The sequence below is a fragment of the Lactuca virosa genome, chromosome 5, assembly GCF_052849685.1.
Source record: "Lactuca virosa cultivar CGN04683 chromosome 5, Lactuca_virosa_CGN04683_v6, whole genome shotgun sequence".
Classification (NCBI taxonomy): Eukaryota; Viridiplantae; Streptophyta; class Magnoliopsida; order Asterales; family Asteraceae; genus Lactuca; species Lactuca virosa.
In genome coordinates this window covers 457,698,916-457,710,280 of record NC_136430.1, presented here as the reverse complement: position 1 = coordinate 457,710,280, position 11,365 = coordinate 457,698,916, and the positions used below count along the sequence as shown (strand labels likewise).

Sequence of the window (11,365 nt, the reverse complement as noted above, 5' to 3'; positions counted from 1 at the left end):
TTTGAAGGAGTAGGTATTGATATGTCGAAATATGTGACGAACAACGAGAAGTATACGACCGCGCTGGACCCCACAACATTCGCGCTGACTTGGTGGAACATATCATCGATATTAAACTAACACCTGCCGATGACTATGATACGAATAAAGATTTAGACGAGGATTTTGACGACATTATGACCGACAATGAGTGGTGAAGAACTATTTTAATAAGTTTTAGTTTCGTTTGATTTTTAATAAAATTGTTTTTTATTTATGTATTTTTTTAATTAATGAAATAGTTTTATTTTTTTTATTAATTTTTTATAATTATTAAATTATATTTTAATATATTTAATTAAAAATGTGAGATGTGGTAATTTCCTATTAGTGACGGTGGTGAGGAAAAAATAACGTGTTGATGAAGTGGTGAGATCGTACACCGACTAGCCTTATTGTTAAACACGACAATTTTAAAAATTTTAAAAATTAAATTAACTTATAACTTAGTTATAGTGTGCCAACTACAACCTTAATTATTTGAAATAATAATTCTTTTGATTGATAAACTTGTTTGATTATTAGTCTTTTTAAGTACATTAACGACATTTTCTTTTGTAAATATGTAAAATAACATTAGACTGAAATTATGTTCTTTTTACTTACAAAGTTTCTTTTGCTACAATAATACTCGATGTGTCGTTATCATAAATTTTATTACTAACTGCAACATGATAATAGAACTGAAACATGATACAACATTTTAAGTAGGAAACCTAAAACACAAAAACAAAGTTAAAAACCCTAAAATACGGAGAAAAAAAAAAACAATAATAACAGTAAGGCTTAACGACCGTCAACATGTTGACTAACGGTAGTATTTTTACACGGACTCGGAGGTAAACTACTTCCTACAAGACGCTGTACAAAGGTTTCGATTCTCTGTCCGTTAGTCTCCGTCATTAACCGCTTACCCCCAAACGGCAACGTTTCCACTCCTCTCTCATTCAACATCTTCTCCATCGACACCGTCGGCCCTACCCCGCCGTTCAAGTAACCGTTCGCCTGCAAAATATAAACTCTCCGATCAGCGTGTTTTCCGGTTGAAGATCATAAAACAAATGTATGTTTGTAATTAGGAAACGAATTTCTTCAGAAGCTTACCTGAATTCTAACGTAATCGGCATGGTTCCAGCAGAAAGCGTTACCTAAGATTTGGTCAACAGTTTCCGATACACCGTCGAGAACAATGCCAACGACGCACTGATTCAGACAATGGCCGCTACCGCTAACCTTTGGATGAGGCGAATTGCTCAACGGACCGTTACCTAAGGAAAGGACTAAGAGGTCTTCGACGCCCGTGAGGGAGGGGAAATCGCGTTTATTGTGTAAAACGTGAGTCACCACGGCGGCGGACGGATTGTTCATCACTAAACCGCCGTCGACGGCGAAGCAGGAGGCTTTACCGTCGACTGATGTGAGATGAAATGGCTTGAGCATTGACGGATCAGACGATGTGGCTCGGCAAACTTTCCAGAGATCGAAGTTGTAGCTAGCCGATTGGGAGGCGTCGGCTCGGGAGAAAACAAAGGGCGCAGAGCTGTTCAGGTCATAGCAGGGAACAATCAGAGGCTTACATGTGTCCTTCAGCGTCAAAACCTTTCCGTCGTCTCTAGTTAACGCCTCCTTCAACACCTTCTCCATACTTTTGCCGGAAAACATCCGTCTACGGTGAACTACGCCAACATTCTTCACCTTAAACAGCTCCGAGTTCCTGTCGCTGATAAATTTAACCGCCTCTCTCGCAGTAAAACGTGGACGGCCGTTTCCGTCATCGGCGTTAAGCATTGCCGCCAGGAGTGCTCCAATGCCGGTACCGGCTATGATATCGAAGAAATCGATGATGCGAGAACCAGAGTTACCTGTTTTGGCTTGGATCTGGTCTTCGAGGTGGATCAAGGCGGCGCCGGATGGTATGCCGGTTGTTCCGCCACCGTCAATGCTAAGGACACGCGTCTTCTTGCTGCTTTCTCGTTGAGAAAGCCATTGCTGCTCAAGCTTCGAGAATATCTCCAAGGTAACCTTACTAATCTCCATATCCTTTGATTTTGAGAATAAAGAAGAAATTCTCAGTTGATTTTAAGCTAATACGTGGAAGCTTTAGGCTTACAAACTGTCGCTCTCGCACTCGTAGGAATACTCTCACAGTTTATGTTTAGTGTTTACGAACACAGAGTTAAAGCAGGGGCAGAAAAAGTTGAGAACAGAGCAACTACTTATATATATATATATATATATATATATATATATATATATATATATATATATATATATATATATATATATATATATATTCAATTGAGAAAAATAAAAAAGATTGAGAATGGGGAATCATTCTCAGCCACTCATTTATTTTTGCCGCAAAAACCTCCGTCGTACCAGCGGAAATGAGAAAAGAATAGACATGTGTTTTTCAACAAAACATGTTTCCTTAAACTATGCTAATCATTACCTTAATATATATAAAAACATAGTTTTTTTCGTTTTTTTTAATTTTTAAGAAGCTATTTTTATCGAAAATGATTTTAAATATATCAAAATTCATGTTTTTTTATTCTCTACAAATAGACATCCATATTGATATAGTTTTAAGATAAAATAAAAAAAATATTTTTTTTTATATTTTCAGCTATCGTTATTCATAAGTGAATAAAAATGCATCAGCTTTTTTACTACAGTACATTCGTTATTCACTTATGAATAAAAAGTATGATTAATTTTTTTTTACAATTTAAATATCATTCATATATGAATATAGCATATAATAAACATAGTAGAATCATATTTAAATATTAGACGATGCATTCACTTGTGAATATTACATAGTATATTCACTTGTGAATATTAGATGGTATATTCACTTATGAATATTATATGATATTTTCATATGTAAATATTACATAGTATTACATGGTATATCACATGTGGGTATTACATAGTATATTCACTTGTGAATATTAGATGCTATATTCACTTATGAATATTACACAGTATATTCACATATGAATATTACAAGGTGTTTTCACAAATATATATAATTTTTATATGTTATTCACATATGAATAACATACCGACTTGCATATATATATATATATATATATATATATATATATATATATATATATATATATATATATTTGTTTTAATAATCATCTATTGATTCAGGTGAAAAAACATATTCATATGTGAATATAACGTGGTAATTTAGTTTATACATTTCATCAAACAGTTGAAGTGCATACAAGTTAACTTTTTTAAAAATGTTAAAAACATGATACTTTGGCTGGTGGGGAGTGTTCCTCTAGAAATGTTGGTCCTGTTGATTATAGGAAGCTACAATGTGGTGGTTTTTCATCGTCGGCGCCGTCATCTACTCCTACTCCAACTTCACATTCTATTCCCATTACACTAGTGGTTGCCATGGAAATCGATCCCTATAACGTTGCTTATTTTCTCTTAGCGGTCGTCGGAGAAGGACAAAGATGAAGTTCGAGGTCACCGTTGTCTGAGATGGTGACGATAACCCTAATTGGAGTTGGATCTGCAATGGTGGTGCTAAATCGTCTCATCTGACGACAGTGCCAGATCGTCGCCATCAAGTGGATTTCGTGACCCAGATTCACGGTTGCTTATGTGGTAGGATGAGAGATGTAGTGGTGATGTGTAGATTAGAGACGAAGATATTGATGGAGTCCAAGACAAATTTGCCACCGCTCATTAATGTATTTGGATTATTTACAAGTTTGTCACCGTGCGTTTTTTAAGCTCATTAAATGATTGGCTGATTAAATGATTGGATTATTTTCTTACATTTATTGTGTGCTAGAATACACCAATAAAAATTTAATAAATTAAATAATTATTTAATTAAATAAATATAGATATTAAATGATTTCCAAAGTTATATGTATATTAAATGATATCCATAATTATAATTTTTTTATGGAAACTAATTAAATCCGTCATTAATGTCAGCAATAACATTCTTTCAGAATGAATTCGCATCTAGGTTTTTATATATGAGTTTGTATTTTGTTTCAGGACTCATTCACTTAAAATACAATAAAGTTGCATGGAATATGAAGAACGAGAGTGTACACTCTCATTCTGCTGGAATATACTCTCATTTTTCTAGATATGAATTCATTCTGAAAAAATATTATTGTTGACATTAATGACGAATTTAATTAGTTTCCATAAAAATGAGTTATAAGTATGGATAGCATTTAATATACATATAATTATTACTAAATTCTCATTGGTGCATTCTAGCACACATTAGATGTGGGAAACATTTGAACCTACCTATCTCTCTCTCTCTCTCTCTCTCTCTCTCTCTATATATATATATATATATATATATATATATATATATATATATATATATATATATATATATATATATATATATATATATCCTCTTACTTTTTTTTTTGGAAAGGGAACTACCCTAACGAGGGTTTCCGGGCCAGCTTTCGCGCACCGACTAATCCCCCGCTGCAAACATGAGACTTTGTCTCATGCCCTGGAGTCACTGCAGGCGAACCTCCATGGCTACAAGGGCTGAGTAGTGTTAGGATTTGAACATGGGTCAATAGGTTATCCACCATATCTTCCACATGCCTTACCAAATATCCTGTTACTTTTGTTCCTACAAATTCTCCTACCCAATGAAATGATGGCATGTGTCATATTTGTATGCTAAAATATCATTAATTGAGCATTAAATGTTACACATGTCACTATTTAATTGGGTAGGAAGATTTGTAGGAACAATAAGTAGGATAATATTTAATTTCTCACATATATATATATATATATATATATATATATATATATATATATATATATATAGGTTTAAATGTGGATAAACAATTATTATGTGGTTGTAAGAATTAATGTGGACCTATCAATTGAAAAACTTAGATAAAGTTAAAAATGTAATCTTAAGTAATTAATTTTGGTAATTAAATAATTAACTTATCAATTCATTTAATTTAGGCAAATTAATTTAAAACCCTTGGCACCAGAAGACGTCGACGACTACCCGACTTCTTCCTTCTCCTTGTCCGTCAGCGCCTAGCACTTGTAGTCGGACAATCAAGAAGATTTGATATTATATTTTATTCTCCGGCGACTCAGCAATTCCCCATGAGAGGCCACGTCTATGACTAAATGGTTGGGAGGTATTATTGATTTCTTTATCATTGTACGAAGTTATGAAGATTTTTAATTTCTTCTCCATGGGATGCTTATTTAGAACTGTTGCAGGTATTTGGGGGCTATTTTTTTTTGTTTTTTTTTATAAAGTGATTTAGATTCTTGATTTTTTTCACATACAATCTGCCACTGAAATCTAATTTATTGTTCTGTATGAAAAGTTAAACAATAATTCGTCAACTAATATATTATATCACCTTAATAACATATAAATAACAATTAAATTTTTATAACTTTAGTTACCAACCATCGAACAAATATGTTAAAGCTCACCCAGTCGGATTTTTATACTTTGCAGTTCTCATCCGTTTTTTGTTGATTTTTTATTTTTGGAGTCCAAAATTACATTATAAAATAGAGGATTTTATTTTATGTCAACGATAATTTCTTCTTTCAAAAACAACAAACAAGTGAATCTTATTTGTTTTTATTTGTATTCCATGGATCAGAGGATCAGTTGTTATTTAACAATTTTTAGCTTTTATGAATTGTGAGTTCAATGTCATATTTTGTAGGAATGATTGTATTAAACTCAAGAATAAATTATAAGTCTTTAGTGTTTACTACATTCTTCTGTTAGAATTTATAATTTTATTTTTTAGGATGCATTGAATTCACAATTTCCATGACCATTGTATTTTTTATTCATTTACTATTTGTGTTTTTTAATTACAATTTAAAGGAATTCTACATCATTCTTGTAGAATGCCTCTAATTCCATGTTCTTAGCTTGTTATTCTTATGACAGTCATTCTGAAAGACTTTGATTTTATGGAAGTTATTCTTAAGGAATGTTATGATCAAGGGCATGAAGCTAATAGAGATAAATTATGTGTGAAGGGGAGCATGATGATCAAATGCCTAAAAGTTGGGTGATGAAGTGTGGGATAGGGATGAACAATGGTTACCGATCTTCCACAAAGAAAACAATGTTCATCGTCTTATTCTTTTAGAATGTATAATAATCATATTCTTTTAGAATTGACCAAATTTATTCTTTTAGAATGCATCATCAACATATTCGTATCTTTTTTCATGTATTTTACTTCAAGAATGTATTTTAAGTTAATTATCATAAAAGTGTTATCACATTCTGAAATAATATTGTAATATTACCATTTTAACATTGGAATGATATGTTATTGTTCTCGTTCTAAGAGAATGATTCAAAATTCTTTATTATTTATTGTTGATATTCTCAGAGAATATCATTCTAACAAAATGTAATTTTGACGTAATAAAATCGGTTATGATTAAAAATTACATTAGAATTGAAATCGAATTAATTTTGAAAAAAATCAGATTTTTAATATTAGGAGAATCAATAATCCTTTAAAATTCGAAAATTTCCTTTATTAAATATCGTTTAATTGACTTAAAGACCATTTTAATGAAATTTGAGTGATTATAGGATACATGTTACCCCATTGTAATATCATAGACCCTCGTATCATAGCCACTCATTATTTTCATCTATTGGTCCAGAATTGTCCTTACGACCACACAATATATGTCATCCACATTATAATCTAACCCTATATATATATATATATATATATATATATATATATATATATATATATATATATATATATATATATATATATATATATATATATATACAGAGAGAGAGAGAGATAGAAAGAGAGAGGTAGGTTCCATTAAGATTAAAAATAAAATAAAGATCTTGACATTCAACCTCAGCCATGTATTTCACATTTGCCGCTCTAACCCTCCGGCGTACCGGCATGACAGGTTTGGTATAATCATAAATGATTATACAGTGCCTGCCCGTTCCATTCTCCTCCGCCACCATCCCCACCACCATAATCGCCACTACCACCACCTCTGGCACCAGTCGACCCCACCACAGTCACATCCGTTACTTATACCACTTCCACCTCTGTCACCACCACCGCTTCTGCCACCAACTGTCATTAATCATTTATGATTAGCCAATCTCTGAACATACATATATGTATAATCATTTATGATTAGGCATATACGTATAACTATGTATAATCTTATATGATTATACCTCTCTGCCATATAATCATTTATGATTAGGCATACGCTGTTGCTGCCGGTACACTGGAGCATTAGAGCGACAAATGAGAAATATGTAGTTGAGGTTGAATCTCAAGACCTCTACTTTTTTTAATCTCAAGTGAACCCTCTCCTGTATGTGTGTATGTGTGTGTCTATATATATATATATATATATATATATATATATATATATATATATATATATATATATATATATATATATATATATATATATACGCACACACACTTTGCCGATCTCGTCTGCAACATTTCCTCCCCACCACCTTTTCTTTACCTTTTTATAGAATTGGCTTGTTCTCTAACGGCTTCATGGCCTCTGTCTACTTGCTTCATGTTCGCCTTTATTGATCGGAACAACATGTTACATAATTTCAATACAAAAAAGCTTCATTACATGTACCCAACAGAATCAAAAAGCTTCATAACATTTACAAATTTTTAGTAACAAAACCACACCATTTAAGCTATAAAGAAAAACTTATCAAATATCCAATATAGAAGAGTTCATTGTCACTTTGAGGGTCTACGAAGTTAGCCAATACGATCATTAGAAAGCAAGTAAAGTTTTATCTAATTATCTCATATTCAAAGGGTTCTCTAACCCACTTTCTGAAGTTGCAAAGAAGGATCTACAATTGGTTATCAAATAAAAGATGTACATAGTGATAAGATAAATCTGGATGTGAAAAGACCACCAAATCCAATTACACCGGTTCAACCGATTCAATTTAACCCAGGGACGGATCTTCATAAGGGCGAGGGAGGGTTGTGGCCCCCCTGTTTTTTTAGAACTAGTCCCTTACGTTTAAAGTTTTTACATATTAGACCCAAAACTAAAAAAAAATTGACTATGGCTCCCCTGTTCTCCACTTTTTATACATATTTTACTTTCGGCCCCCCAACCCAAATGTTCAAGCTCCGTCATTGATTTAACCGGTTCAACTGGGTTTTCATAAAAACTGTCCGGTTCGTTCCCGGTCTAACCAGTTCGAAACAGTTTTTAAAACATTGGATTGGAAGGTAAGGCACGAATAGAAGGTAACGTGTTTGCTTGATATTTCAGTTATCCGTTACATAAACCAAAAAATCCTCATTTTCTCCCTCCCTAATTTTATTTAATTGTCTCGCCCAATTTCTTTATCAGAATTTTGATTTCATCAACGAATGTAAGTGATTTTACTTTTTTTTGGGTGTTGTTCTCATCAATGTGGCCTTAAAGTTTTTTTTTTGGATTGATTTTGGTTAATTATTGTTACCAATAGTGAAATGCATGTTATTGTTTAGTTTGAGCTGAATATTATGATTTTTGTAGAATTAATTTTTTTAGGATGAATGTGTAGTGAGTTATTGTTTTGATTTCATCTTAGGATTTATATATTCTTATAAACATTACTTTATAAAGAAAACATTGTTGAATATTAAAGAATGATTGAAGAATCCAAGATTAACGTTTTTCATTCCCCATGTGAGGAATCATGGTTAAATCTATTGATGTGGAAGCTAGTTATCTTCAGTCATACATTCACTTGTTTCAACCTTCGTTTGTTTCTTTTTTATTGTCACAAAATGTAGTTGTTGTACATTCTCAAAGAACGATATCGATTTCTATTTTTTTTTATTTTGATTATGTCATTCTCATGAGAAGGTCAATATGAACTTGTCTTTATGAATTTTATTCTTTCAATAATGTTATTAAGCAACAACAACGTTAACTACAACTGCAACTATTATTGCTTTTTTATTCTCATAGAATATATATGTCTAACATGATATCAATTTCTACTTTATTGTCATAGAATGTAATTTAAGTTCATTCTATACCATTCTCTTCATATTTTTAAAATTGATAGGAATTATTACTATAGAAAGTTCGTTAGAATTGACCATTCATTATTTGAAAATAGACTATCATTGATAAGATTTTGTTCATGAAAATATACAAAGTATTCTTTAAGAATATACTTTCATTCAAAATATCTTCTTAGTTTTTTTTTTTTTTTGATGAAATTAATGAAAATTCATCTTGAATTTTATATAGGGGATAATATCAATAATTAAGAAAACCGTCTATTAAATTCTGTTTGAAGACAAGTTAAAGAATGTTGCTCGATACAAATCAAATTTAAAAAAAAAGTAGTTAAATATGAATAATTAATCCATTACCATAATTATGGAATAAGATCAATGTATAAAACTAATTAGTGTAACTAAAAGACTGATTTTCCCTTTTAATTATTTATATTAGTGGAATTCAGAATTCAACATGATTGATCATAATTCATTTTCACATTCACACAATAAGAGGCTGTTTGTTTACCTCTTAATTGAAAAATTAAGAGGTAACCTCTTAAAAATTCAGATATGCTATGTTTGGTAGCCTCTTATAAAATGTCTCTTAATTTGATAAATGCCTCTTAAAAAATCAGACATACAGCGGCATCTGAGAAAGAAAAAAAGACGTATGTGCCCTGATAAAACGCGTCTCCCCCTTTTCTTCCATACGTACGCCTCATTTTCTTCTTGAAGCGATCTTCTTTCTCCCCCACAAACATCATCAGTGCTGCTTCTTCCTCCTCTCCATACCGACCGTCGGTTCGTCGCATCCTTCCCCTCGCATTCCAACCGCCGCCGCTTGCTCCTTCCTCATCGTCGTCGTCGGTCAAGCCAACTAAGGTTCGTGATTTTTCTTCTGTTACTCATCGAACCCCACCTCCGGCCTCTCCAATGCCTTCCTCCGCCACTCCAATGCTTTCCTCCGCCAGCACTGTCAATCCAACGTCATCCTCCATCCAAGCCGCCGGTAAGGTTTTCTTCTCCGGCTTTGAAATCTATTTCCATGGAGACTTAAAATTAAATTCCAAACAGCCCTTGTGATGTTTTAATTTTGAAATCTTTATTATCTTTGTGGTTTTGTTAATTTGATATTTGTATGAAATCGATTTCCATGTTTATTTTACTTGCATATGAACCATTTGATGAAATGCCTCAATGAAATCGTTTTAGCTTTTGATTTATTTAAATTTCTTTGTCTTGAATCTTTTTGCAGAAAAGAAACATTGGATGATAAAAACTGTTTGTATCATTTGTTCGGTTGATATAGGTTATTGATAATGACCAAGGATTCCATATGGATGCTATCAAGAAGGGTGATAATGGATGAGTTTTTACTGTGATTTTCCTAATATTTATTGTTGTAGTTTTTTAAGTTTATTTGGATTGTTGTATTTGTATGTAGATATGTTAATTTTCTCTCTTAAAATGTTCACTATGGGTGATAACACCAATTTCAAAATGTTCACTGTGGGTGAACATTTAAAATGTTCACTGTGGGTGATAGCACCAATTATTGTGGGTGATAACATCAATTTCTCAATGTGATCCATATAAGCATCTAATTTAAGCTTAAACACAAAAAATCACAATGCATTTTTATTGATTTCTTTATTATAGCATCATACTTGCACTTTTTTTTCTATTAGATCATTGTATTTTGAAAAAACTATTTAGTTATAACAATATCATACAAAAACAAAGCAATTTTGATTGATATAGTTGGATAGATTTGTCAAATATTTATGTTTTATTTGTTGTTTTGTTTAATTTTTGAGTTATGTTTAATTTGGATTTTGTATGGTGTTTTTATAATTTTGCAAAAATAATACAGAAGGGTAAAATAGTCATTTTTATAATTCAGCACAACAATTCAGAGGCTCCAACCAAACAACATGTTAAAAATTCAGATGCTAAAAGTTCAGACCCTCTTAGAAATTCAGACCTCTTAAAATTTCAGAACTTAAAAATTCAGATCCTACCAAACAGCCCCTAAAATTATCCCCCCTCCCACCCCTCACACACACACACACACAAACATACACACTCACACACACACACACACATATATATATATATATATATATATATATATATATATATATATATAGCGCCGGCTTAGCCCATGGGCAACATGGGCATTGGAACAGGGCCCAAAATCTTAAGGGGCCCAATTTTTTTTTAGTAGTATATGCAATTTGCAGCCA

General features: G+C 32.0%; 1 protein-coding gene across 1 annotated transcript; it reads right to left on the bottom strand.

The window, feature by feature from the left end:
- Nucleotides 1-676: 676 nt before the first annotated feature.
- LOC145116067 (putative inactive patatin-like protein 9) lies at nt 677-2,227 on the bottom strand. Its single transcript, XM_079052433.1, has 2 exons — nt 1,144-2,227; nt 677-1,044 (listed from the first exon to the last, which is right to left on the bottom strand). The coding sequence occupies exons 1-2, from the start codon at nt 2,074-2,076 to the stop codon at nt 826-828; spliced, it is 1,152 nt and encodes a 383-aa protein (XP_078908559.1). The 5' UTR covers nt 2,077-2,227; the 3' UTR covers nt 677-825.
- Nucleotides 2,228-11,365: the final 9,138 nt, after the last annotated feature.

Bases quoted from the DNA above. Each gene is read 5' to 3' on its own strand.
- LOC145116067 (XM_079052433.1), bottom strand. From the start codon at position 2,076: ATGGAGATTAGTAAGGTTACCTTGGAGATATTCTCGAAGCTTGAGCAG. The intron at 1,045-1,143 runs GTAAGCTTCTGA...TATATTTTGCAG, and splicing joins CCGATTACGTTAGAATTCAG to GCGAACGGTTACTTGAACGG.